The following is a 27,426-nucleotide window of genomic DNA, read 5'->3' as shown; positions in this document are numbered from 1 at the left end:
CAAGATAGGAATGTATGTTTCATCTGCCACCCCACCACCATTAGGGAACTGCATTGCAGCAAAGCCATCCACTATGGCCTGCATGTTTCCCAGAGTTACTGTCCTTCGTTGCTACTTGGATCACTGGCTGCTTGGATCACAGCAGCCTCCCACCGTCTTATTCCCCCGCTCTGAATTAATTTCCAGCTGACCGGTAGCTGCCTGGCCTTGCTAACTTCCACATGGCTATTACCACTCGCTTCTCAACTCTCAAAGCCAGTCTCATTCTGGCACTGCTGCACCTCAGGGAAGGAAACCTCCATGAAAGTCGCCTTATGCATGCACAAGTTTTGCAGCCACTGGTCGTTGTCCCATAGCTGCAGTCCTGCCAGTCTCTGCTTATCGCCTGGGTCCAGAACTGGCATTTCTCTCTGTCAGAAGAATCGATTGCTGCTAGCATCTCCACTCAGGTGTTTCACTCACCTCTGTGTTCATGGCCTCCGCACGTTCTTCTTGCTCTAGCGGCTCCTGGCTAGGCCCTGGACATAAGTTGTGAATTGTTTGCAGTGATGACCATCGCTCTTTACTGCTGAACGGGATCCATGTTTGCCTTGTGATGGTGTCTACCCAGATAACCTGGGGGAAAGAGTGTGAAAAGGTTGTTTGCCGTAAGAACATAAGAATGGCTGTACTGGGTCAGACCAAAGGTCCATCTAGCCCAGTGGCCTGTCTGCCGATAGTGACCAGCACCAGGTGCCCCAAAGAGGCTGGACCGAAGGCAATGATCAAGCAATTTGTCTCTTGCCATCCCTCTCTAGGGATGGCCGTCGACGGAGGCATGTAGATTAGACAGATCGGCATAGGGAAATGAAGCCGCGATTAAAATAATCGCGGCTTCATTTAAATTTAAATGGCTGCCCCGCTCTGCTGATCAGCTGTTTGTTGGCAGATCGGGGCAGTCTGGATGTGCCGCGGTTGACAAGGAAGCCTTTGTCGATCGGCGCAGGTATGCCTCGTGAAACCAGGTTTACCTGCGCTGATCGACAAAGGCTTCCTTGTCGACCGCGGCGCGTCCAGACTGCCCCGATCTGCCGACAAACTGCTGATCAGCTGTTTGTCGGCTCAGCGCGGCAGCCATTTAAATTTAAATGAAGCCGCGATTATTTTAATCGAGGCTTCATTTCCCTTTTTCGAATAAACTAATCTACATGCCTCCGTCGATCTACCCAATAGATTAGTAATACATGATTTCCCTTTACAGAACCCATGTTGACTTTTGTCCAACAAATTATGTTCTTCTACATGCCTCACAAATTTATTCTTTACTATTGTTTCGACTAATTTGCCCGGTACTGAAGTTAGACTTACCGGTCTCTTGCTATGTTTTTTAATTTGGGGTATACATTTAAGTTGGGCCTCTATTATAGTGTCTTTAAAAAGTTTCCATGCAGCTTGCAGGGATTTGGCTCTAGTCATTGTGCCTTTTAATTTCTGTTTAACTAACCTCCTCATTTTTGTGTAATTCCCCTTTTTGAAATTAAGTGCCAGGGTGTTGGACTGCTGGGGTGTTCTTCCCACCACAGGCATGTTAAATGTTATTAAATTATGGTCATTATTCCCAGTCGGTCCTGTAACAGTTATCTCCTGGACCTGATCCTGCACTCTACTCAGATCTAAATCGAGTATTGCCTCTCCCCTGGTGGGTTCCTGCACCAGCTGCTCCAAGAAGCAGTCATTTAAGCCATTGAGAAATTTTCTCTCTGCTTCTCTTCCTAAGGTAACATGTATCCAGTCAACATGGGGATAATTAAAATCCCCCATTATTATAGAGTTCTCTATTTTGGTAGCCTCGCTAATCTCCCTCAGCATTTCAATGTCAATATCGCTGTCCTGGTCAGGTGGTCGGTAATATATCCCAACTGCTAATTTCTTATTATTGGAGCATGGAATTACTATCCATAGCGATTCTATGGAACATGTTGATTCATTTAATATTTTTATTTCATTTGATTCTACATTATCTTTCACATACAGTGCCACTCCACCACCCACCCGGCCTGCTCTATCCTTTCGATATATTTTATATCTCGGTATGATTGTGTCCCACAGATTTTCCTCATTCCACCAGGTTTCAGTGATGCCTATTATGTCAATCTCCTCCTTTAATACGAGGTACTCTAGTTCACCCATCTTATTAGTCAGACTCCTAGCATTTGTGTAGAAGCACTTTAAAAATTTGCCACTGCTTATTTGTCTGCCCTTCCCTGATGCATTGGATTCCTTTGTATGCGGTTGTTTGTCTGCTCTGGCCTATGGTTTGTCGTCTCCCCTCCTCTCTTTCTGACTATAGCTTAAAGAATCTCTATCGATGGATTCTCCTCTAAGAGAAGTCTCCATCCGATTTACGTGCATCTCCGCACCAATCGGCTTTCCCCCATCTCTTAGTTTAAAAAGTGCTCTACGGCCTTTTTAAGGTTTAGTGCCAGCAATCTGGTTCCACCCTGGTTTAGGTGGAGCCCATCCTTCCTGTATAGGCTCCCCCTCTCCCAAAAGTGTCCCCAGTTCCTAATAAATCCAAACCCCTTTTCCCTACACCATCGTCTCATCCACGCATTGAGACTCTGAAGCTCTGCCTGCCTACCTGGCCCTGCGCGTGGAACTGGAAGCATTTCCGAGAATCCCACCATAGAGGTCCTGGATTTCAGTCTCTTTCCTAGCAGCCTAAATTTGGCATCCAGGACATCTCTCCTACCCTTTCCTATGTCATTGGTACCTACATGTACCACAACCACCGGCTCCTCCCCAGCACTACACATAAGTCTATGTAGATGCCTCGAGAGATCTGCAACCTTCGCACCAGGCAGGCAAGTGACCATACGGGTCTCCCGGTCATCACAAACCCAACTATCTAAGGGTATGTCTACACTACAAAGTTAGTTCGAACTAACGTTAGTTCGAACTAACTTTCATAGGCGCTACACTAGCGCTCCGTTAGTTCGAATTTAATTCGAACTAACGGAGCACTTAGTTCGAACTAGGTAATCCTCATTCCACGAGGATTAAGCCTAGTTCGAACTTACTAGTTCGAATTAAGGGCTGTGTAGACCCTTAATTCAAACTAGTGGGAGGCTAGCCCTCCCCAGGTTTCCCTGGTGGCCACTCTGGCCAACGCCAGGGAAACTCTATTGCCCCCCTCCCGGCCCCGGACCCCTTAAAGGGGCACGGGTTGGCTACGGTGCCCGTGCCAGGTGCAAGCCTGCCAGCACCCAGCCAGCAGACCCAGCACCTGGCACGGATCGAGCCACCCACCCGATGCCCCCCAGCCTTCCCCCTCTTCCCGGGACCAGGCTGGCGGCTCTGAGCTTACAATGGCCGTCCTGGGTCAGACCAAAGGTCCATCTAGCCCAGTAGCCTGTCTGCCGACAGTGGCCAACACTAGGTACCCCGGAGGGGATGGACCGAAGACAATGACCAAGCCATTTGTCCCATGCCATCCCTCTCCAGCCTTCCAAAAACTTTGGGCAGGGACACCACTCCTACCCCCGGCTAATACCACCACTCCATGGACCCAACCTCCATCACTGTATCTCACTTCTCTTTAAACTCTGTTTTAGTTCTAGCCTTCACAGCCTCCTGCAGCAGGGAGTTCCACAGGTTGACTCTTTGCTTTGTGAAGAACAGCTTTCTGTTACTAGTTTGAAGCCTGCTACCCATTCCTTTCCTTTGGTGTCCTCTTGTCATTCTATTATGGGAACTAATGCAGAACTTTTCTTTATGCACCCTCTCTACACCACTCATGCTTTTATAGACCTCTATCATATCCCCCCTCAGTCTCCTCTTTTCTAAGCTGAGAAGTCCCAGTCTCTTTAGCCTCTCTTAATATGGGACCAGTTCCAAACCCGTCATCATTTTAGTTGCCCTCCCCTCTCCCACCCTCTCTCTTCCCCTCTCCCACCTCCTTTTCCCAGTCTCCCCCAGTTTTGTTCAATAAAGACAGAGTCAATGTTGGAAGAAACGTTATCTTTATTTTGTACATCAATAAGAAGGGGGTCTAGGGAAGGGTAAGTGGAAGGAGGTGAGGGAGGAATGGGGTACGAGCCCCCGATGGGGAGGACTGGGCTGGCTCTGCAGGCTTCTGGGGGTGGAAGCTCTCCTGCAGCCCCCCAATTGCCCCCCTCCCCAGATGGCAGCCTGCAGCAAGTGCAGCCGGTCTGATGGCCGAGTGCTGTGATGTGCCCAGTGTGGGCACTCAGGGCACTCCAAGCCAGGACTGCTTCGCAAGCGGGGCACCCCTGAGAACTGTCTGTCCGGGGTGGGGGTCGGGTCGCTTTAAGCACTGCCCTTGGCTAGCCTGTGACAGCAGCTCCATGCTCTAAGTCCTCATCTGATGCCCTGCCGGCAGTGCTTCCAGCCAGCCTTAACCGCGGTTCAGGGTCCACTTAATGTGGACATGCTAGTTCGAATTAGCAAAATGTGAATTCGAACTAGTTTTTTAGTCTGGATGCATTAGTTCGAATTAGCGCTGTAGTGTAGACGTACCCCCATTGGCTGCCCAGGGCCCTGGCTTTGCGAGAGTCTCGGAACGTCTTCCCAGGTGTCTCTGGGCTGGACTCTGCTACGGAAGCTGATGTCCCTTGTGAATACCCACCCCACGGCCCAGCCCCGGCTCCAAAGAGCTGCTCCCGTGTGTTGTACGTACCGTGGCAGGATGAAGAGTCCTTCTGTGTCGGTGCCGCTCCCTAATCAAAACGCACCCCACACGAGGGTCGCAAGCTTCTGCAGCCATTTAAAATGTTCATTCAGGACGATCGCTGTGGTCCTGTCTGATCTTAAAGGCACTTCCTGGAAAGCTGAAAGAAAGAGGAAATGGCTTGGAAAACTCACAGAGCTGCTGTCACAGGTGGCTGGGAAATCTTTGCTTCCGAATGGCCTTTGCCACGGGAACACGACAGCAACCGTAACTCTGGCATTTAGGTGCAGAGCCGCAAAGGGGCTTTGGCTCCTAACTTCTACCGAATCCTTTGTGCAATTGTGCCACCTTCAGTGCTCCAGAGGTGGCAGGGAAAGGTGTTTCCTGGGGGCCCGCACGGGATGGCCTAGGAGCCAAGAACCCAACTCTGGGTGAAGGTCCCTGGCCTACAGCCTCTGTAGTGGAGGGGAGCAGGTGGTGGAACTTTTTGTGACAGAGGGTAAGAATCCTTCTCCTCCTCCTACTGACTAGTCATCTTCAGTTCTGGGCGGCCTCCCTTGAGAGCCTTTGTGTTCTTATCCCCATTTTACAGGTGGGGAAGGTGAGGCACAGAGTTGCTCCTGGTGGCTCAAATCTCCTGACTCCCATTCTTACATTGACCAGCAAGACCATTCTTCCCCCTTAAGCACTGTCCCCAGACAGAGACAGACACTGGGGCAGCTGTGTTCAGGCCTCATACTGCCCACAGATGCCCGAACGCCCAGAGCTGTTTCCTTACCTTCACACAGGCGGAAGATGCCATCTGCACTCACTGTCTCCGCCAACAGGTAGACGAAATGGTGGATGGTCTCTCCTAAACAGACAAGGAATACCCCGGAGCTCAGGACTTTTCAACATCATCCCTGAAAATTGCTAAAGATTCAGCCATTCCCACAAGACAGCCCTTGGGAAATTCAATACCCGGCCCTTCGATGTGGCACGAAGCACATGGGAGAAAGCATCCGACCCCAGAAGTCACTGAAAGGCCGATTGCAAAGGAGACTGAAATTACATCTTGCTGGTTTCCTGGTGATGTGGCCAAAAAGTTGTGGGCAGGAGAATTTGGATGGGACCAAATGGCAAAGTGGCTCCCTCCAGCTTGCAGTAAATGTGAATTCTGGCACACGCAGATCCCCGCTGTCGGATTCTGGTGCTTGTCAGGCAGGGTGCGTTGATTTAAATCAAGTTTCCCACTGGTATTACTTTTCAAATTTCTTCAAACACTAGTGCAAATCTCCTCAGTGACACATCGTAATTTATAGCTGGGAGTAGCATTTTACACCAGCTAAGAGAGCACCCTGTGTGTCATTCTGGTAGATAACCTGACTTCTGTTAATTTAGGAAATAGCACATGATCACCAGTGTTAAGCTGCAGACCTTGAAGCAGCATGTTAGGGATGGGAAGGACTAAATCATACACAAAAACACAATAGGGCTGATATTTTATTCAACTAACTCTTCCATGTTATATCCATGTTTCACATTTGCAGTTGCAGGAGGCTCCTGAGTTGCTGGCTGATGCTTGTCCTGAAAACCCTTTCGGTTCATGTTCATTTTTTATTAATTCAAACAGACGTGTCCCCAGAATGCTAAATGTGCAGTGTCCTTACGACTTCTGCAGGGAGCTCTCCTCTTCCCCCCTCCCACTGGCATTGTGATGCAGCTCTTAAGCCAAGTGACCCAAAAAGCTAAGTTGTGCTTGGGAGACACTTAATTTGGCTGTAAGCCCACTGAAAGACGTATAGCAGGGGGGACCTTTGGGAAAGCTGAGTTCTGCCTGGCCCAGGCTCACCACCACACAAGCAGAGAACAAAACATATCGGATCCGGGCTATGTCTGTCTGTGCCCATGTGTCTCAGCGGGATGACAGACAATGAAAGCCCAGAACTGACAAGGAGGAAGAGATGCTGGTTAGGCTGGAGAGACTAGAGCCATTAATGCGATTGGATGAGACTGTCGGGATGGGCAGCGCATGTTTGTGATAACATCGTAACCTATTGAACTGATTGTTCAATGAAACTAGTGAAAATTCCCCCTGGTCCCAGAGAACGGAGTGGGAAGTGGAAAAAGAGCTTTGAAGGAAGCACGGGAAAAGCTCACGTGGGTTTGCTCTGCTTACCGATGAACAGGGCTGCAGAATGTCGGATGGACGGCTGGGAGCTTTCCAGATACTTTAAAGCCTGGAACAGGAGCCTGGGGATGTTCCTCTCGTTATTCTCCATCTAGGAACAGAGCAGGGAGAAATGCTCAGTGCAGACAACGTGATCTGCCCACAGCGGGCAGGCCAGGGCTGCTGAAGCTCAGAGGGAGGGCAGGGCAAGAGCCAGTAGGAGCCCAGACGATGGAGCTGCCCCTCTCGGAAGGGCCGGATGCAGAGGGTGCCCAGCAGTCCCAGTGTCCTAACCCCACAGGGCCTGCAGGGCAGCAGGGGAGTGGAGGGCAGGAGCAGGGTGCACAGCCTCTGTGCCCACCCCACAAGCAAAAGGGGCAGGACCCCACGGGAGCCCTTCTAGGAGGGGCTGCCTCTGATGTCCCTGCGTGACGAGCGGGGTGGAGAACCCCCTGGGTGCTCGGGGGGTGGGGCTAGAAAGGTCTCCCTGAGCTCCCCACTTACTGCTCTGCGGGCCCAAAGAACACACCTACCAGGCACTTCCCGACGCACAGCAAGAGCTGCGAGGAGCCGTCCCAGGCCAGGCTGCAGAAGAGACTCTTCCGATTGGCCCAGCCGAGGAACACGGCGCAGCGGAAGAGGGTCACTTTGCAGCTCTGCAGCACAAGGGGAGAGCGAGGGGCCTCGCTGAGAGAGGGAGCGTCTGGGGCACGTCCCCTCCTCCCTGCTCCTTGGGCTCCTGCTCTCGCTGCCAGGGGAGGTTCCTGCCCCTTGTTCCCAAAGGGAGGCTGCTCAGGGGAGGGGCTGAGAACTGGCTGGCGAGAGCCGGACGGGATCTCCACAGCTCAGCCCTTCTGCGCAGAGATGGCAACGGCAGCGCCAGGCCGCTCTGGGACCCCAAGGGGTCTGAGCCCAGGGGCCCTCCCCTGTGGCCCCTGCACGTCCCCAGTGGCCCTGGCTGGGCAGGGGCTCTGGAGACGGGTGGGGCCCAGGGGACTCTGGCGCTTTGCTCTCTGGAAATACCGAGCGCGGCACTTACCAGGATCACGCTCTGCTCCTCGTCTGCCAGGTGGAGCAGCAGCGGGAGCAGGCAGCTGGTGAGTTCCTGCTGCACGGCCGCTTTGTCTGGGTCCTTCACCCCGCTCAGCATGGTGCCCAGCAGGGAAATGGCGGCTGAGCGGACACTGCCCCTCTCCTGGCAAGGACACGCGGGGGCGGGGAAGCCGGTGAGAGCCGGGCCGTGTCCCTGGCCACAGAGGCTGCTCTGGGATCCCCTCCCGGGGCCCTGGGGCCTGGCGCTCACGCCTGCCCCCTTGGGGAGCAGCAGCAGGCGGGGGAGGATCTGGGGACAGGAGGTTCGGGGGGGAGGCTGCAGCAGGGCTGGGAGCTTGGCGCTCAGGTTGGCCCAGAAGGGCTCTGCCAGGGAGGGGGCTGCGTCGGAGATGCCCCACCCTTGGCAGGGGCCCCCTTGGGTGCTGCGTGGCCGGCCTGAGGGGGGAAGGGGCTGGGCAGGGACATAGCAGGGCGGCAGGGAGAGGAGGGAGGGGGAATGTGCTTCTCCGGGGTTCCCAGCCTTACGTGGTCAATGAGCGGGCGCAGGCTGGCTGCCATGTCCTGGGAGATGGAGCCAAGCCCCTCCCCGGCGAGCAGGTAGATGACGTCTGCCGCCTCCGTCATGGCCTCCAGGACGGTCCTTGCGTCCGTGGCGCAGAACATGGCGATGGTCCCGGGCAGCTGGGCCCGTAACAACTGCCCCTGTGGGAATGCAGAAGGCAGCTCCCCACTGTCCTGGGACGCAGCCTGGGGCAGGGGCTGGACCCTCCCTCCCCATCGGCCGGTCCCCAGGGACGGCCCAGCCCCCAGCAGGGGAGAAAGTCTTTCTCCTGCCGCTCCGCCAGGTGCTTTGCACCCCTGGCCCTTGAGCAGAGCCTGCCCTGTCGCCTGCCGAGAGCCGCTCCAGGCCCCGCCCACCGAGCTCTGACCCCGCCCCCGACTCCTCTGCCGTTGCCAAGTTTGGGCTTTGTTGCCCGACTCCCCTCCCCCCACTGCCCTGAGCGACGACCTGAGTCTCCTTCCCCGCCCCACAGCAGCGGATTTAGGGCAGGGCGAGCGGGGCGGCTGTCCCGGGCCCCGCGCTTCCCGAGGCCCCGCGCATGCACCGAGTCAAAGGAGGGGCCCCGTGAAATTTCGCTGCCCGGGGCCCCGCAGCAGTCTCACCCGCCCCTGCCTCCCCACCACCTACACTGACCATGCTCTGCCTGGGAGCAGGGACACCCCTCGTGCCTGGTTTGCTCAGTATCGCACCCCAGGATCTTTGGCGCTGGGAGCACCACAGGCATCCTCGGTCCCCTGGTGTCAGATCGGGGCTCCCCAGGGCACCACTGAGAGTCAAGTCAAAGGCAAACTCCTCAGAGACAGGGCGACTTCCAGCCCACGACTGGGGCCCTCCCTCTGAGGCACCAAACCAGCCTCACAGAGCACTGCTGTTCCCCACACTGGCTAGCCAGCAGTCACCCCAGCAAGCCCTGAGATGTGCCCTCACCTTCCCCGGCCAGAAGAGAACACTGGCCAGGCCTCGCAGACAGAGCCTCCGTATCGCAGGGTTGTTGTCTCGGGTCCATTCCATCAGGTGTTCCTGGAGGTCTGATTTGGTGACAGTGCTGAGGATGGAAGGACTCTGGAGAAACTGGAAAGAGAAAATCAGCGTCAGGCTAAGGAGCAGAAATCTGCCTTTGCTCTGTGCCTGCTCCATCATCTTTGCCAACTGGCCACTCTCTGCTGCACAAAATCTCTGGAGTGAAGGAGCCAGTGGCTGGTGTTTGAAATGGTCCATTCCTAGAAGGGCAACTAATCCACAAGCGCCTAATGAACTCCAGGGACAGAGGACTCTCTGGGGACCGCTAAGCGTCCTGGGCAGAGCGCTGTGGCAGAGGAAAAAGAAACCCCAGGGGAAGGCGAGGAGAGAGGCCCGGGCTTGGGGTGCTGGAGAAACATCTCCTCTTGTCACATGTCCCAGGGAGGTGCATGCAGCCAGGAGCAATCTCACCCTGCCCGCCTCCACTCTGCCCAGTCCCGCTAGTATCTGCGTGGGCAGAGGAGCTGGCTGGCTGTGAGATTGCTGAACCGCTGGCCATGGGCCCCAGCCCCTATAGGCCCAGGAGGGGTCTGAGCTGCTCTGCACAAGCCCACGTGTGCCAGGCCGCTCCGGACTCTCACCTCGGTGCAGAAAGTCAGGGCGATTTCTCTCAGCGCCTCCTCCTCCTCCCGACTCTGCACGATGGCGATGGCCTCTCTGAGAACCACAGGGACCTGTGGGTTCCGGTGCTCGACCATGGTTCTGGAAGAGCAAAGGGAAAGTCCCCGGGATTACCAAAGGGAGAGACAGTCCCTCCCCCATTGCGGGGCTGAGAGGGCCGGCTGGGGCAGAGGAGGATCTCTCGCCCAACTCCCATTGCCCAGACAGGCCGCAGGAAGAGGAAACTTGAGACTCCTACCTTGCGATCAAGCCCACCCCTCGGGAGAAGTGATGGCGGGAGGCGATCATTTCCCAGCCCTGCTGTAACTGGATACTGGCAAATTCCTTCCAGTATCTGGGCATGGAAAACAGGGTCTTCACGGCCTCCAGGGACGTGCTAAACGAAAAAAGAAAAAAAAATCCTGGTGTCAGAAATCTACTGCAGCCCAACCCGCTCAGGGCCTGGGGAACAAGGCATGGTCAGCAGTAGCCGGTTTCCCCCGGGATGGACCCAGCACCCTGTCGGGGCTCACTGAGGTTTTGGCAGGTGGCGACACTGCATCTTCTGCAGATGCTCGGTGCCCTCGCTCCCAATGGTCCAACACCCGACTCTTCGCTGGGGCCGGCACCAGGTCACTGGGCACGTGGGCCAGATCCTTAGTTGGTGCGAGGGAGCAAAACTCTGCCCGTTTGCAGCAGCTGAGGTGCCTTCGGGCTCCCCGGCTCCCCCCAGGGGAGTCCACACGGAATCAGCTTCATGGTCCCTCAAGCTCCTGCCTGTGACACGGCCCCCCTGCCGGGCCGGGCCCCAGTGCTGCAGGTGGCGCATGGGGAGGTACCGACGTGGTCCCTGCCTGTGCTGGGAAGGAGCCGGCCTGTAGGCAGGGTCAGAGGAGCAAGTGTGACTCACAAGCACACGGGTGCCCAGCACCGCTCCCCCCAGACAGACCTGCCCAGAACTGCGCCTGGGCTCCGCAGGGGCCGTGTGTGACCTGCGGGTGCAGCAGATCAAATCTGTTCTTCCCCTTCCTTTCTGCCGTTACCTCAAGGGGCTGAGGCGGCTGGATCCCTCAGGGCTGGATTTCTGGCTGGCCGTCCAGGTCCCTGGCAGGCGCAGGTCCAGCACATGCTGCACCTGCCTGACGCAGAGGAGGAGCAAGTGGGGAAACATTTGCAAGATGGCTTCTCGGTATCCCCACAGGAAAAAGATCTCATAGAGCGTGTCCATAGCCTGGAGTCAGAACGAGACAGAAAAGTCACTGAGCTGTCCCCACCTCCCATCCGCTCCCATGGCATTTTGCTGTCATGCTGGTGCCGTTTCTCACATCCTTGTGGCTTCTGAGGAAGGAGGGTTAGTTCCTCGGGGGGAGGGGAGATGTGATGGCCCCTGACCCGTCTTCCATTGCTAGAATGGGCGCAGAAGGGAACCTCTTGGAAAGATCAGAAGAGTCCAGCTGACATTATTCCCCATTATCTCTCTCCATGGCCTAGACCTCGCCCTTCCCCTTCCCAGGCCTGATCGGAGGGGGCGACACCATCATGAGGGGACCCAAACTTCTAGGCGCATGTACAGGGCATCCCACGATCCCTCTGCTGCCTGAGTAACTCCAGTGCCACAAGCAGCAGGGAGCCGGGGCGATGCCGGGAGGTCGATGCAGTTTCAGTCCAGACCCCACGTTGCTCCCAGCGACTGGCTTTCCAGCAGGTCCCGGTTTGCAGGTCCTCGTTTTCACTCCCCCATCATGCGGGGCTGCTTGTGTGTTCTGGGCCCAAGGTAGCAACTTATCCTTGTGTCGAGGATCATCTTCCATGAACTTCCACGGCAGTTTTGTGTCTTGTTGAATCCCTCTTCTCACCCACCTGTCTGTGGGGGCAGACCGAGGCTCTAGGGGTGTGAATGTTCGAGAAGCAGCATAGCTCTGCCATGAGTTTTCAGGTCACATTAGGCCCTTGGTCCATTAAACGTCTCTCACAGCAGCCCGACCCTCGCAAGCACCTTCAGGAGTTCGTTGGCAATAACAGCTCGTGGGGGGACTGTCTGGGGCACCGGGTAGCGTTGTTAGGATTGAGTTTTTTTCTTTTTTATTTCTTATTTTAGGTATAGTAATGTAGCAGTAATATAGCAATATAAGGCATATATATATATTAATATACATTTAATAGTTTACAAATCAAGTCCTTTCAGTTGAAGGTCTATTTTCTTTGTTCCGAAGTAGAAAACCAGTTCTGGGTATTTTGGCTGTGTTAGTAAGATTAGAGGAATTCTGCGAATGTTGAAGGCCAAGCTGTAATTGTTTAATTTACAATGGTTTTGTTTTTCCATGCAGTTCTGTAACCCCGGAGACTTGTGCATGTAAGAAGTGTGAATGTGTTGAGCTAAGATGCAAAGTTATATGGCTTTAGAACCAGATGGTCAAAGGAGGGGGTTGAGCGAGTGTGAGCGAAGTCCTGAGAATGAGACAACCTGACTGCAGAGGAGTCATCTATAACCACCAATGCGTACCCCTACTCATGAGAAGATTGAATAATTGGCAGATTGATGAGCCTTAGAGCGGAGCAAGCCACCCGAAAGGACGATTGACAACAGGATGAACCTTCGAGAGATGTTCTGGGAACACTCACATCAAAAGATAACATTCCGGTCACAAGCGGACAGAGCGAGATCCATGGATTTTAACAAGAAGGAGGAATATATAAAGCAGGGCGCTTTGCTATGGAACTTTGCGTTCGTCTGCCACACTATCTGGAGAGGAGTATCGGATCGATCGACCGACAAGGCCCTGCTCCCCCCTATGCTCAATCTACCTGGCCACTAGATTGACACAGACTCTGGACTGGTAACTATATCATCTGGCAGAACTGTGTATGCATGATGTTTTGTGTCTGTTTGAAAAGCATATGCAACTGTTGTATTCTCAATCGATGCGGCGTACTGCCTTTCCCCCTATAAAAGATCTCGTTGCTTCGATTAAGCATAACAGCATAGCCCACTAGCACAGAGGTGGACTAATGGTCCATCCTGCTCTTCTAGAAGGGTTCCACCAGATCTAAGCCAATCTTCTCACAAGGTGTCCCTGCCAGGGACAAGGGCATCAGTGGTCCTGCATTGATCACTATTGGGCTGCTTTTCTGGCACTCAGGGCACGTGCTTCCTCCCCAGCCAGAAAACCTGCCGGGCCACTCTCTGTAGAGTTTTCTCTCTCCCGAAGGGTCTGGCCCAGGGCACTGCACGTCCCAGGCACAACAACTCCTGGCAGAACCGTCACGGGAGCAGTAGTTGGCAGATGTTGGTCTTGGTCAGTGGGTGCTGGACCCGGCGATTAAGAAGGTCCTTGCTGATCTCAAACCGGGACCCTGGAGCCAGCACTGAGGTTGACCATCTCCCTGGCTTGTGTCTGCCCCTTGCTGCCAGGCCTTGGAGGGTTGGGTCACTCCTTTGCTCTTGGAGAACATCCCCCCAAGATCCCAAACTACTTCACCAGGGTCAATGGGAACTTCTGCCGGGTCGGGTTCGAATCCTCCTGCCCCAGTTAGAGGGACCCCGACCGTGCTGCTCGTTTGACTCCCTCAGATGCCCTGGCTTGGGGTCTGGCTTCCCTGGCTCCTCTGAGGCCACGTAGTCCTCAAGCAGGGAGACAGTTTCAGCGAGGGGCACCGGGCGGTGTCGCTGCGCCCATTCCTGCCTGCCCCCGGCAGGATCCGTGTCACGGGCGCGATCACAGAAGACTCCTTGGGGGCGTTTCCCAGAGCGCTGGCAAAGCCGCTGACACTCGCTTCTTGGCACTCAAGAGCTTCTCGCTACACTGTCCTGCTGGGCCAGGTCTCCTGGTCTCCCCCAGCCGAGGCACAGAGCAGAGACCCTCCCCCGCCCCCAGAGCTATACAGACATTGAGTCTATTGTGGTCTGAGGTCACAACTGTTTACACAACGCTTGATAGTAAACAAAAGTGATTTTATTAAGCACAAGCTGTGGGATTTATGTGTTTGCAAGTGAGAAAGGGCAGAGCAAAGTGAATTACAAATGTCAAATAAGAAGAAACGCATCCGTAGTTTTAACACACACTCGAGCCTCTTACAAACACACCCTCCAACTGTTCTTATTTGGGTTAAACCTCCCAGCAAGGGCAGGTCTTTTCCCTGGGGTCTCTGGCTCTCTCTCTGGGGAGTGCTATGCCTGGCACAGACACAGGGGCAGCTCACTTCGCTGGGGTTCATAAAAATCACTGTGGATGGGAACTTGGAACACTCTCTCCACCTTCTATGGAAAATTGCCTGCTCAGACACCACCCTTTGCACTTTGGGTATGGAAGCGAAATGAAGTAAGTAAGGATCATGAGTAAATGAAGGGGGAAATGGAATCTAGTCGTCAGGTGGCTATTTTTCTTTATTTTTCGGCTGGTTTGAATTGCTCTGTGAGAGTCTATGCTTCCTCTCCACCATGCACCATCTAAACATTGTTCCCCGAGATTGTTTCTGTGATTGAATTTGTTTTCCTTAGTTGCTCTGTCACAGCTAGCAGCCACGTATGCTTTATCAAGTAGAGCTTTTGTTTTGTAATGAAAATCACTTTTTGAAGGTGATGATTCGATTCTTGTGTCCTGGAAGGTCAGCGGGTCTGTCTGCCTCTGTCTGCAAGCCTCAGACTAAGAAGTCAGCTACCAGAGACTGCAGTTTGTTTTTCTCTTCTCTTGTTTTCCAAGCTCTATTGTGCTAACAGAGCTTGGGGTACCCCCGGGGAGAATTCAAGTGCCCTCCTCCGTGTTTAAGAATAAGTCATTTGACGGTGGAAGCTCCCCGCAAAGTTAGTAAATTTGTAACCCTAACCCTAACCCTAACCCTAACCCTAACCCTAACGTTCTGTGCTCAGAGTGGAGATCAGCCCTGGCACGTGGTGTCCCGACCCTGCACTGGGGCTGCAGAGGTGAAGCCTGGCTGCCTAGCAGAGAAGGTCACACCCCCACAAGCGTGCTGGGCGGGCTGCAGCTGGAGGTAGCTAGAAAGGCCTGTGGAGCAGCTCAGACAGGGCTGAGGCCTACGGGGGCAGAGGTGCCGCTGGGGCTCCCGAGGAGAAGCGCATGTGCACCCGGACGCCGTCACCAGTCAGCAGGGAACCGCAGCAGAAGCCCCGGTTTGGAGGAAAGAGACGGCGCTCAGGATGGGAGAGAAGCTGGCAGGAAGCAGCCCAGGGCGGGTAGTTGAACCCCGGGTGCTTGGCGTCTTTCGGCTGGATTCCCCACCCAACTAGTGGTGCCCCACTCCAACGCTGACAGGGTGCACTGGGACCCGTGGAGAGGGTGGCCTGGGTCCCCCTGGCCCTCCACACCAATCCCACCAGGAGTTCTAACACACCTCTGGCTGCTAGGCCTGTGTGAAGGGAGCTGCCCTGTTGATTTGGAGCACAGGGAGTTAAGCCCTGTGTGCAGGGAGCTGCAGGGTTGATTTGGAGCATTGGGACGCACACGGGGTTGAGCTCCAAGTGAGGGGCCTCCGTGTTCAGTGGCGAGTTCGCTATGTGACAGCTCCAGTCTCACTTACGGCCAGAGACACGCTGCGGCTCCTCTCCTCCCGGTGGCTCTTCCGGAGCTTGTCCAGCAGCTGGTGCAGCACATGGCGGGAGAGCTGTGCTTCTTCCCCCAAGGCCTTCCACAGCTCCCTGGCACCTCTGCAAGGTCAGAAACCGAAATCAGAGCGTCCCTGCTTGCCCCCCCTTGTGTCCCCAGGGAGAGGCTGGGAAGGCCGGCGGGAAAGGGGGCCCTTAGAGGAGACGCCCGGGGGCGGGGAGGCTGAGGCGGGTGAGTCCCTTCCGCGAGCTCTTCATTTATTCCCTTCCCCAGAGGCCTCATTGTTCCTGCAGCCTGTGCCGCTGCTTCCAGTAACTGCCCTGGGGCTGCGCACAGCGTGACACCACCCAGCCCAGCCTGCACCAAAGGCTGCTTGGTGACATTTACGCTGGAGTCACGGCCCAGGGATGCTCCCCATAGCCTGGTCCTGCCCCTCTGGTGAAGCTGGCGGGAAGGGGGGTGACCCACAGAAATCAGGAGCCTGCTGGAACTCTCCAGGGACCTGTCACGTCTGCACTCTGGGCAGGGAAGAGGGAGGGGCTGGTTTCCAAGGGGCTGGGCCTGGGCATCTCCCCTCAGGAGGCAGGGACAGCCCCGTGCCCAGCAGGGAGCTTGCTCCATCGCTGTGGCCTGCCAGGCCTTTCCCGCGCTCTGCCCTGGAGGAGGAGGGGAGGGGCAATCAGGGGCTGAGGTGATAACAGCCTCTCCCTACCTCTCCCATGGCAGCGCGTGGGCCACACAGGCTGGAACCACGTCCCAGGGGTGGGCGCGAGCCAGCAGGGCGATGGTTCCCAGCGCGGCTCTTCTGGCTCTGGGGTCCTCGACGTCGTCCAGCCAGGTGAAAATCTCTCCCACGACGTCTCCCACCTGGAGGCAGCCAGAAAGCTGAGGGGGGGGGGGGATTGCCCAAGAGCGGCCTCCTGCCAGGTCACCCCTCCTGGCAGACGGCGCTCGGAGAAGGGCAGGAACGTCACCAAGTCAATGAGCCGCTCTTGGTCCCAGGTCCCCCTGTCACGCGGGTAGAATTCCTGCCTCCCCAGAGGGCGATGGAGCTCAACTGATCAGGGCAGTGACTGATGCTCACACCTCCTAGGAAGGGGCTGTAGAAATGGACTCGGGCAGAGCCCTCCCTGCACCAGTCTAATTCCCGGGGGGGGGGCACTGGAGCCAGAGGGGCCGGGCAGCAGGATCACACGTCAGAGGCACCGGGGCAAAGTGCAAAGCCAAATGGTTCCTGCTGCACCGGTGGGTCACACGAGGACCCTGCAGGGCACGTGAGGAAACCCCGTCCGCTCCGGGAGCCCAGCGTGGCGACCCCTCGGCAGACTCTGTCAGTGCCGCGCTCCAGGGCGGGGCTGTGACCCACCTGCCGTGGGGCTGGGCTGGCCCCAGGGACGTGTCCAAGCTCCAGCGTGCAGAGCTCTGGAAACACCTGCCCACCCCAGCACCGAATGGAAAGGGGCTGAGCCGACCTGCCAGACCGGGACCCTGTGCCCCAGGGCCGGTTTCCTCAGAGCCAGTTCTCCCAGCCCCTCTCCCCACACGCCCCTGCCCCTCGCCGGGCGTCTCTTACTCGCTCCATGCGGGCGCTGTGCTGGGACACGGTGGCTCTCAGCGCCTCCTCCGCCGCCCGAAAGCTCTCCAGGGCGGGGGCCGGCAGAGCCTTCACGGCTGCCAGCAGCAGGGCTGTGGGCTGGGCTGAGGCAGGGGGCTCCCCGAGGGTCTGCAATGAACAGGGGCAGAGCCTGTAGGGACTGAGCATTTCCACTGGGCAGCTGCCCTGGGACACTCGCTCCCTGGGGGCTGGCAGGGCCTAGAGAGCATGGAGGAGCCTGCTGAGACCTTTGATTGAGCAGCCTCGCCCGGTGCCAAGGGTTCCCCCGTCCCCTGGGCACCACAGGCCCCTGTAACTCACGGCCACTGCCAGGAGACCTGCCTTTGGCTGATAAACCGGCAGAGCCCTGCAGATCCCGTGTGGAGGGCAGCAGAGGGGTGACTGGAGAACATGCCCCATGTTCCATCCTCCATCCTGGGCCTGAGCAGATGGGCCCAGCGGCTCTAGTAGCCCACAGTGTCCGCGCGGAAAGGACGGAGTGCACGGCCCTCATGGAAACGCCCTCTGCCTTCCCCACCCGGCAGCGTGTGGCGCTGCCTCCCAACCGGCAGGAATCACGGGCAGGACAGGAAGTAGCTGAGACTGAGGCTACATCTACAATGTAGCCTTCTTGAGGAAAAGCTTATGCAAATGAAGCTTGGCGTGGAATATCGCTGTGCCCCATTTGCATAATTAACGAGCAGCCCTTGTTTTGCAAAATCCCCTCTTGTGCAAGAGCCGTTCTTCCTCAAAAAACAGACTTCTTATAACGTGTAAGGAGGGAAAAGTTTAGCTCGTCTCTCAGGATTTATTGTTTTCCTTCTTTAGGGATGTCAAACTAATGTCTGAGCTTCTTAGGGTTTGAGATGGTTTTTTTCTTTCTTCCTTCCTTTTCCAACTAAGTCTTCAGACCAGGGACTTTGCCTTGGTACCAGTCTCAAAAGGTGGCTCTTTCCATCTATCCAATGTAGAATCATAGAACCATAGAAGGTCATCAAGTCCAGACCCCTGCTCTAGGCAGGACCAATCCCAACTAAATCAACCCGGCCAGGGCTTTGTCAAGCTGAGACTTAAACTCCTCTAGGGATGGAGACTCCACTACTTCCTTAGGTAACCCATTCCAGTGCTTTACTGCCCTCCTAGTGAAATAGTTTTCCTAATATCCAACCTGGACCTCTCCCACCACAACTTGAGACCATTGCTCCTTGTTCTGTCATCTGTCACTACTGAGAACATCCTCTCTCCAGCCTCTTTGGAACCTCCCTTCAGGAAGTTGCAGGTTGCTATCAATTCCCCCCTCACTCTTCGCTCCTGCAGACTAAACAGACCCAAGTCCCTCAGCCTCTCCTCATAAGTCATATGCTCCAGCTCCCTAATCATTTTGGTCGCCCTCTGCTGGACCCTCTCCAGTGCGTCTACATCCTTTTTGTAGTGGGGGGCCCAGAACTGGACACAATACTCTAGATGTGGCCTCACCAGAGCTGAATAAAGGGGAATAAGGACATCTCTGGATCTGCTGGCAATGCTCCTCTTCATGCAACCTAATATGCCATTAGCCTTCTTGGCTACAAGGGCACACTGTTGACTCATATCCAGCTTCTCATCCACTGTAACCCCCAGGTCCTTTTCTGCAGAACTACTACTTAGCTGATTGGTCCCCAGCCTGTAAATATGCTTGGGATTCTTCCGTCCCAAGTGCAGGACTCTGCACTTGTCCTTGTTGAACCTCATCAGATTTCTTGTGGCCCAATCCGCCAATTTTCTAAGTCACTCTGGACCCTATCTGTGCCCTTAAGCATATCTACCTCTCCCCCTAGCTTAGTGTCATCCGCAAACTTGCTGAGGGTGCAATCCGTCCCCTCATCCAGGTCATTAATAAAGATATTGAACAAAACCGGTCCTAGAACCGAACCTTGGGGCACTCCGCTAGAAACCAACCGTCATCCTGACATCGAGCAATTGATCACTACCTGCTGGGCGTGGCCTTCTAGCCATCTTTCTATCCATCTTACTGTCCATTTATCCAATCCACATTCCCTTAACTTGCTGGCAAGAATATTGTGGGAGACCATATCAAAAGGCTTTCTAAAGTCAAGGTATATCACATCCACTGACTTTCCCACGTCCACAGAGCCAGTTACCTCATCATAGAAGCTAATCAGATTGGTCAGGCACGACTTTCCCTTTGTGAATCCATGCTGACTATTCCTAATCTCTTTCCTCTCTTCCAAGTGCCTCAAAATGGATTCTTTAAGGATCCCTTCCATGATTTTTCCAGGAACCGATGTAAGAATGACTGGCCTATAGTTCCCTGGATCGTCCTTCTTCCCTTTTTTGAAGATAGGCTCTACATTTGCCTTTTTCCAATCATCCGGGATTTCTCCCGATCTCCACGACTTTTCAAAGATAATGGCCAAAGGCTCCTCAATGACATTTGCCAACTCCCTCAGTACCCTCGGATGTACTATTGCGACAGGGCGCCTGCCCTGCACTGGCCCTTTAACACCAGGACTCAGGCCCGGAGCCAGGGCTAGAAGAAAGGAGACCAGCTGGAGCTAGTTGGGACTAGAGAGAGTCCGGCTGGCAAACAACTAGGACAGCACGACTGGCTGGTAGAAGCCAGCTGAACCCCTTAGGGCGTGGGAGAGCCCAGCTGGCACGTATATATAGAGAAGCCCAGGTTGCTCAAGGGGGGGCAGTAGAGAGCTGACTGCAGGAAAGGCAGGAGCTCCTTGAAGGGAGACAAGCTGGGGACAGCCAGCGATAGCTGGAGGAGGGCCAGCAAGGCTCCCCTGGCTAGGGGCTGGAGGCAAAGCCCTGGATTGGAGGCGAACCTTGAGGCAGCCTAGGTAAGCGGGGCAGTTGAGACAACCCCAGTGCCATGATGAGCATCCCATACAGACTGTAACTTGCCCGGCGAGGGGCTGTATGAGGACAGTCAGGGGGCACTGAGGCACACTGGGGTGTGAACCCCTGACAACTATGCTTGCAACTAGCTTTATTTTCATGCTAAAAGTTGTTTCTTTTTCTCTGATTAACTGGTGTTGGTTGACTGTTCTCTCCAGGATGGTCTGTCTGTGTGGACCTGTATGCCTCTGACTGAGGGGTCAGCCACCAGAGACTGCAGCTTGTTTTTCTCTTTTCTTTTCCAAAATCTTTTGGGAAAAAGAGCTTGGGGTACCCCTGGGGCTGGTTTCAAGTATCCAGCCCTGTTTGTGGGTTCAAAGCACTTGATGGTGGCAGCAGCATCCCCAAAATATGGGTATTAGGATTTGGGGGGGGTGTTTCGGGACCAGAGCCTGTGCAAGCAAGGGTCTGGAGTGCTCTTGCAGACCCCCAACTTCTGCATTCGTTGTGCCGGAGTGGGGAACAGCCTCGACAGGGTCGCTAGGCAAGTGAATGGCAGCACTTCACTGACCTCGGGGGGGTGCCAATCACACATGATGAGATTTGCTGTGATCGTTCAGATCAGCGCAAAAGCGGAGGCTGCTGCCTGAGAAGGACTGAGTCAGGCCTGCGCCAGTGACGTGCTCATGTGACCTACTCCATCTTGGGACAGACTTTCACAGGAGAACAATGGGATTCCTGCCCCATGGGCAAGGGGATAAAGGGGCCCTGAGGGTTCCCCCAGTTTTGTCGTCACTCCTGTCCTCCCCCCTGATAATCATCTATGAAGGATCTCGGCTATGGACTGAAGCCTGAAGTGGCCCCAGAGCCACCGTCTTATTAGTCTTGAAAGTTCTGCATGGTCCTGTCTTAAATTGACCTGGGCATGTGGCTGGTTCGCTGGGGTGGGAGGAACCTGTTTGGAATTGGTGGGACTGGGACTCAGAGCCTCTCACCTGTATGCGGGTGGTGCTGGTGGTGGCCCAGAGGACAGGCGTGTCTAAGGGGGTTGCTCGCAGGGCTTCTTACTAGCCAGTGTGGGGAACAGAAGTGCTGTTTGGGACGGGTTCCGATCCTAGCAGTGGAGGACCCCCCCGTTCTGGGCTCTGAGTAGCCCTGTCTCAAAGCAAGGTGCCCTGCTTCCACCCTCGGCGTGGTGCTCCCAGAAAGCCCCCATATTACACGGCTTTGCTCCAGGGAGCTGGTCACACGTAGGAGTGTTTCCTTTGGTCCCTGAGCCGGGGGGGGGGGGGGGGGCGTTCTCCTCTGAGACACCGGCTCCGGCACATAGTCACGCGCCCCACAGGGGATGCTTCCCATTGGCTCAGTCACAAGCCTCATTCCCAATGTCATGTGGGCGCTGCTCTGTGCTAATGGGGTGGGCCGGCGGTCTGGTTCCTCCTCCTCTTCGCTCCCTTCCGCCCCGTTGGGCGTCTTCTGGGAGAGCTCGTTCTCCACCCCTGGAGCAGAGGAGACGCGCTGGTTTGAATGTGTTACCCTGGGCGACAGCAGGACACGGGGCCCAGAGCCCTGACGTGACTTGCCCAGGGTCACACAGCAAGGTGCTTGCAGGGCCGAGCAGAGAGCGCCGCTCCCATGACTCTCAGCTGGGGGCTCTCCCCACTGGGCTTCTCTCCCCTAGGGGCAGAGTCTCTCCCACGGTGCGTTCTCCTCTCCCCGGCCCTCGCCCCCTTCCTGCAGTGATGGGAACAGGCCTCGTTTCCCGTGTGACGCCCCAGGAAGTGATGGCCCAGCCCAGCCCAGTTCCCAGTTGAGAGCTGCTGCGACCTTTGGACGGGTGACCCCTGGTCCCTTTTTAACGGTTCTGTTCCCTCCTCTCCAGCAGCTGCTGCTGGCGCAGGGGGTTGGAGCTGCCCCTCGGCTCCCATCCAAGGACCCCTGGAAGCTGCGTGCGAATCCCTTTCCTGATTGGCTGGGGAAGGACATGGGGCACTCGCTCTCCTGTGGTGGAGGAGGGTGTCCTGCCTCCAGCCTCCACCCGGTCCCCCCACCCCTCCCAGCCCCCTGCAGGGTCCGTACTGGCTGGGGGAGCAAATCAGGGAGCCAGGACGTACTTGGGGGATCATGTGACCCAGACCATGCTGAAGGGGAGGAGGGATCAATTGTGCTGCATTGGCTGCCACCGCCCACATGGGAAAGCTGGGGAGGTTACAGGCGCCTTCAGATCAGGCCAACTTCTCTACTTTGCTCCAAGTCTTCCCTGCGCGGTGAACTGCGAACAGGGCAGCAGCCTCCCTCGCACCCTCCTCCTCCCCTGCCTCCCGCTGGGGAATTGGCCCAGCAGGGATCCTGTTTTCTCCCGTTACACTCCCCTGATGCTCATTCAGTTCTGTTTATTCTCTGCCTGCTCCTTTGCCCCTGCTCTCCCCAATTCACACCCAATATATTTTCTTCCACACCCACGGCCTATTGAAAATACATATTTATACCCACGGGTTTGGGTCCACACACCACACACCACCGCGATATTGGTGTTGCACATGAGAAAATTCAGTCGGCCCAAGGTTGGAAAATCTTAGCGGGAACACTGCTCCTACCCCCTTGTCTCACAGCCGGTGAGAGGGGACCTGGCTCCGTGGCCACCAGAGCCCTCCGGGAACAGGGGCTGCAGGGGAGCCCTCCTGGCACAGCACGTAGTTACCCCCTGTTCACACACAGCCCCTCGCTGCTCCTCTTTCTACACCCTGAGCTACCCCCTCCCTGCCCGAGCTCCTGTTTCAAACTTTTGGAGCTGAGCAGCCCCCTCCCTTGCTTGAGTCAAAATTTGTATTGTGGCTCCCCAAGCCATTTCCAGGAGAGGCTGGGTGGCCTGCTGGGGAGATCGAAGGGGGGGGGGGGATTTGCTTGAGCCTTCTGGGCCCAGCTCCCAAAATAGAGGATCCAGGCAGAGAAAGATGACTGGATCTATAACACGGGGCTGGGAGGTGTATAACCGGTAAGAAAGGAAACATTATTAATCAAAATCAAAATAATTAAGCAAAGGGGCCGGGGGGGGGGGGGGATTTGGTGTTAGGATTCACCCCTCCGCTGCTCCAGCCCCATGGAGAGCGGAGGGAGACAAGAGAGGACCAGAGTTCAAGGATTCCTATGGGCCAGATTACCTCTTTTCCATACCCGTGATAGTAGATTTGTATGACCTGCCCTAGCTTTTGGGGTGAGTCCAAGATGAGGGGTTCGGTGTGCGGGAGGTGGCTGCCAGGGCATGGGATAAGGATAGTGGCGCAGGAGGGAGTAAGGGTGGGAGTGTGGGTGGGGGTAGGGTGCTGGAGTGGCCTGGGACTTTGGGTGCTGGAGGCGGTGAGGTCTGAACAGGAGGGAAGGTGCAGGAGCCGGCTGGGGTAGGGTACCTGGAAGGGAGGGAGGTGCCGGATTAGGTTGGGGATGCCAGACCCCCAGAGAGCTGTGCCCTGCCATTGTCTGTTCTTCCCACTTCAGGGAGGAACCTGCCCCCCTGTACCAGAGCGTCTGGCACTCGATGGATTCCAGCCTCTGAGGAGCCCATCGCTGTCCCAGGAGACGGCCCTAATGCTCAAGGCTTGTACAGTGACTGGGGTCAGTGTCCCTCACATGCTCCCCTCTCACCGGGTGGGTTGTATCCTCACCTGTGAGATCCAGCTGGTCTTTGTCTGGGCTCTCCGGTGGCTTCTCCTCCTCTGGCTCCTCCTGCTTCTCCGCTGAGTTCTTCTTCCTCTTCTTCAGGGAGAAGCGTGTCCACCGCCTGGGAGAGGAAGCTCTTCTCTCCTCCTCAGCCTCTGCCAGGGAGCTGCCACACTGGCTGCAGGCACAGAGTCTTCTTATGCCTGACAGGATCTTCCAGGAGCCTCTGGTTCTCTTGGGCTCCTCTGGCAAGGCCTGCTCCTGCTGGCTGAGGCCGGCGCATGCCTCGGCTGCTGCAGGTCGGACCACCACCCGGAGCACTCGGCTGTGTCTGTGCTCCCTTGAGGTGAGTCTTTCAAAGAAGGAACACAGCCTGGAAGAAAAAGAAGGAGCCAATGGGTTTTTCTGCCCTGGAAAGGCAAGACATTAAACTGCCAGGATTCAGATACAAGAGCGCTCTATTGAAACCATCTGCTTCTCTAAGAGCCAGAACTGGTCCATAGAACCCAGTCAAAGGTGAAGACACATGGGGCTGTGGGTGACAGGAATTCTTATGGGGAATTTCTAGGGCCTGTGTTGTGCAGGAGCTCAGACTCGGGGAGCAGGGCTGTGCCTTCTGGCCTTACAGCCTGGGACTCTAGGGGCTGATGACCCTCAAGTTATAGAAGTGGCTGAAGTTCATCCTCCATTTGCTCTTAACGGCTTTGGGCCTGCAGTCGCCGTCCTACTGGTGGAAGGGAAGCTGTTGCTAGTTGTGGGTTCAGTGGGGGTAGGAGACTGAGCCTGGCATCTCTCTGCTGTCCCCAGTGCTGGTTGTGGGGCCCGGGTGGCATGGTGGCTTCTGAGCTGCTCCCAGGGAGGGGCCATGTGGGTTAACTAAATTAACATTATTCCTACTCTAAACTGTACAGGATTTGGATTTGTTATTTTGGGAAGTCGACAAAGAGGCAGAAGAAACTGGCCTATCTAACTGGAATTATTTAGGATTCTAGCTGTGATTCACTGGGTAGTGCCTTTCTGGGCTTCAGCAGATGGAATCCAGATAGTTACTATCTTTTAGAAGCTACCACAGCAAATAGTAATTGTTCAGTGAAATCAGATGTATTATAGATTGTTCTTAAGCAGTTCTGAATCTCACTGGGCCTCAGAAACTGATCCCTTTGGAGTCAGTTTTGCTTTGTACAGACTTGCAACATGCTTTTGTGAAATCCTCCTGAGTGTTTTATACTTGATTTGCCTTTGGTGGCAAAACTCAATGAGCTATTTCCTTCTCTTCAGTCTGGTGTTTTCCATCCTGTGCTACTAACCCTTCCACTATCGCTCCAGAGAACTGTCATGTTGTTTTGAATAAGGGAGAGAAGGAATCACCCCTGAGGCACCCATCTGTTGCCCTGACATGTCATCTGGGGAGGTATGCCGCCTTCCAGGGGCCCATATCCCAGATATTACGGAGGCATTGCTGAGGAATATCCAACCTCCTGACTACTACCCCCTGCTTCTCATCCATGTGGGCCCTAATGATACTGCAAGGTGTGACCTTGAGAGGAGCTAGGGTGATTACGGGGCTGTGGGAGCACAGGGGAAGGAGTTTGGCGCACAGGTGGTGTTCTCCTTAGTCCTTCCTGTCAATTTTCGGGGCCCAGGCAGAGACAGGTACATCCTGGAGGTGAGTGCCTGGCAGTAAATTGGTGCCACCAAGAGGGCTTTGGCCTCCTTGACCACGGGACGCTGCTCCGAGAAGGACTGCTAAGCAGAGATGGGGTTCACCTTTCGAGGAAGGGGAAGAGAGTATTTGGTCACAGAGTGGCTAACCTAGGGTACGTCTACACTACAACGTTAATTCGAACTAACTTAGTTCGAATTAGTTAATTCGAAGTAAGCTAATTCGAACTAATGCGTCTAGAACTAAAAACTAGTTCGAATTAGCGTTTTGCTAATTCGAACTAGCAAGTCCACATTGAGTGGACCCTGAACAGAGCTTAAGGATGGCCGGAAGCAGTGCCGGCAGGGCATCAGAGGAGGACTTAGAGCGTGGAGATGCTGTCTCAGGCTAGCCGAGGGCTGCGCTTAAAGGCTCCCGATCCCCACCCCGGACAGACAGTTCTAAGGGGTGCCCCGCTTGAAAACCAGTCCTGGCTTGGAGTGCCCGGAGTGCCCACACTGGGCACATCACACCACTCGGCCATCAGCCCGGCTGCACTTGCTGCAGGCTGCCATCTGGGCAGAGGGGGCAATTGGGGGGCTGCAGGAGAGCTTCCACCCCCAGAAGCCCGCAGAGCCAGCCCAGTCCTCCCCATCGGGGGCTCGTACCCCATTCCTCCCTCACCTGCTTCCACTTACCCTTCCCTAGCCCCCCTTCTTATTGATGTACAAAATAAAGATAACGTTTCTTCCAACATTGACTCTGTCTTTATTGAACAAAACTGGGGGAGACTGGGAAAAGGAGGTGGGAGAGGGGAAGAGAAAGGCTGGGAGAGGGGAGGGCAACTAACATGATCAGGGGTTGGGAACAGGTCCCAGATGAAGACAGGCTACAGAGACTGGGACTGTTCAGCTTACAAAAGAGGAGATGGAGCGGGGACAGGATAGAAGGCTGGAGAGGGATGGCACGAGACAAATGGCTTGGTCACTGTGTCCGGTCCATCCCCTCCATGGTCCCTAGGGTTGGCCGCTGTCGGCAGACAGGCTACTGGGCTAGATGGACCTTTGGTCTGACCCAGGACGGCCATTGTAAGCTCAGGGCTCAGGGTCGGGGGTCTCAGTGGACCCCCTTGATTTTCATGCACACCTGCTCCTGGGTGGCCAGGCTGGCAGCTCTCCTGCCCTAGCCGGCCACTTTCCTGTGCCTACTGCGGAGATCGTGGACGAGGTCCACGATGTCCGCACTAGCCCAGGAAGGTGCCCGCCTCTTGCGGTCCAGGGCAAGCTCCCGGGAGTCGCCAGCCTGGTCCCGGGAAGAGGGGGTGGGCTGGGGGACATCGGGTGGGTGGCTCTGTGCCGTGCCAGGTGCAGGGTCTGCTGGCTGGGTGCTGGCAGGCTTGCACCTGGCACGGGCACCGTAGCCAGCCCGTGCCCCTTTAAGGGGTCCGGGGCCGGGAGGGGGGCAATAGAGTTTCCCTGGTGTTGGCCAGAGTGGCCACCAGGGAAACCTGGGGAGGGCTAGCCTCCCACTAGTTCGAATTAAGGGTCTACACAGCCCTTAATTCGAACTAGTAAGTTCGAACTAGGCTTAATCCTCATAAAATGAGGTTTTCCTAGTTCGAACTAAGCGCTCCGCTAGTTCGATTTAAATTCAAACTAGCGGAGCGCTAGTGTAGCGGCTATGAATGTTAGTTCGAACTAATGTCCGTTAGTTCGAACTAACATTGTAGTGTAGACATACCCCTAGTGAGAAGGGCTTTAAACTAGTTTTGATGGGGACAGGTGGCCAAAGCCCACAGGCAAATGAAAAACATGGAGACCTGGGAGATGGGTTGGAAATGGGAGGGAGCATGGGCTATAACAGCAGAGAGAAAGGAGGGACAAGGCAGAAGTGGGGGGCGAAATCCAATCGGTATCTTAGATGCCGGTGTACAAAGGCAAGGAGGACGGGGAATAGGCAGGAAGCACTTGAAGTGCTAATAAAGAAACACAAGGATGACCCAGTTGGTATCCCAGAGACTTGGTGGGATAATACACACAATTGGAATATTGATACCGAAGGGTACAGCTTGC

General features: G+C 55.5%; 2 protein-coding genes across 2 annotated transcripts in view; both read right to left on the bottom strand.

Annotated features, from left to right (window-relative positions):
• LOC142824040 (killer cell lectin-like receptor subfamily B member 1B allele B) overlaps positions 1–27,426 on the bottom strand; it is a 110,382-nt gene that overhangs the window by 20,658 nt on the left and 62,298 nt on the right. The window lies entirely within an intron of this gene.
• On the bottom strand, positions 563–8,534 carry LOC142824067 (maestro heat-like repeat family member 5). Its single transcript, XM_075915807.1, has 6 exons — positions 8,397–8,534; positions 7,858–8,013; positions 7,352–7,474; positions 6,828–6,930; positions 5,448–5,522; positions 563–615 (listed from the first exon to the last, which is right to left on the bottom strand). Exons 1-6 carry the CDS (start codon positions 8,532–8,534, stop codon positions 563–565), a joined length of 648 nt encoding a protein of 215 aa, XP_075771922.1.

The sequence above is a fragment of the Pelodiscus sinensis genome, unplaced genomic scaffold (genome assembly GCF_049634645.1).
Source record: "Pelodiscus sinensis isolate JC-2024 unplaced genomic scaffold, ASM4963464v1 ctg37, whole genome shotgun sequence".
Lineage (NCBI taxonomy): Eukaryota > Metazoa > Chordata > Testudines > Trionychidae > Pelodiscus > Pelodiscus sinensis.
The sequence above is the reverse complement of the archived record's forward strand: the minus strand, read 5'-3'. Positions and strand labels throughout refer to the sequence as shown.

What these genes read in the sequence shown, in the direction of transcription:
- LOC142824067 (XM_075915807.1), bottom strand. Translation starts at nt 8,534, where the DNA reads ATGTTCTGCGCCACGGACGCAAGGACCGTCCTGGAGGCCATGACGGAG. An exon ending in TGCGCCCGCTCATTGACCAC is followed by an intron (nt 8,014 to 8,396) that starts GTAAGGCTGGGA and finishes TGTCCTTGCCAG; the next exon opens with GAGAGGGGCAGTGTCCGCTC. An exon ending in TGTGCGTCGGGAAGTGCCTG is followed by an intron (nt 6,931 to 7,351) that starts GTAGGTGTGTTC and finishes CTCTGTTCCTAG; the next exon opens with ATGGAGAATAACGAGAGGAA.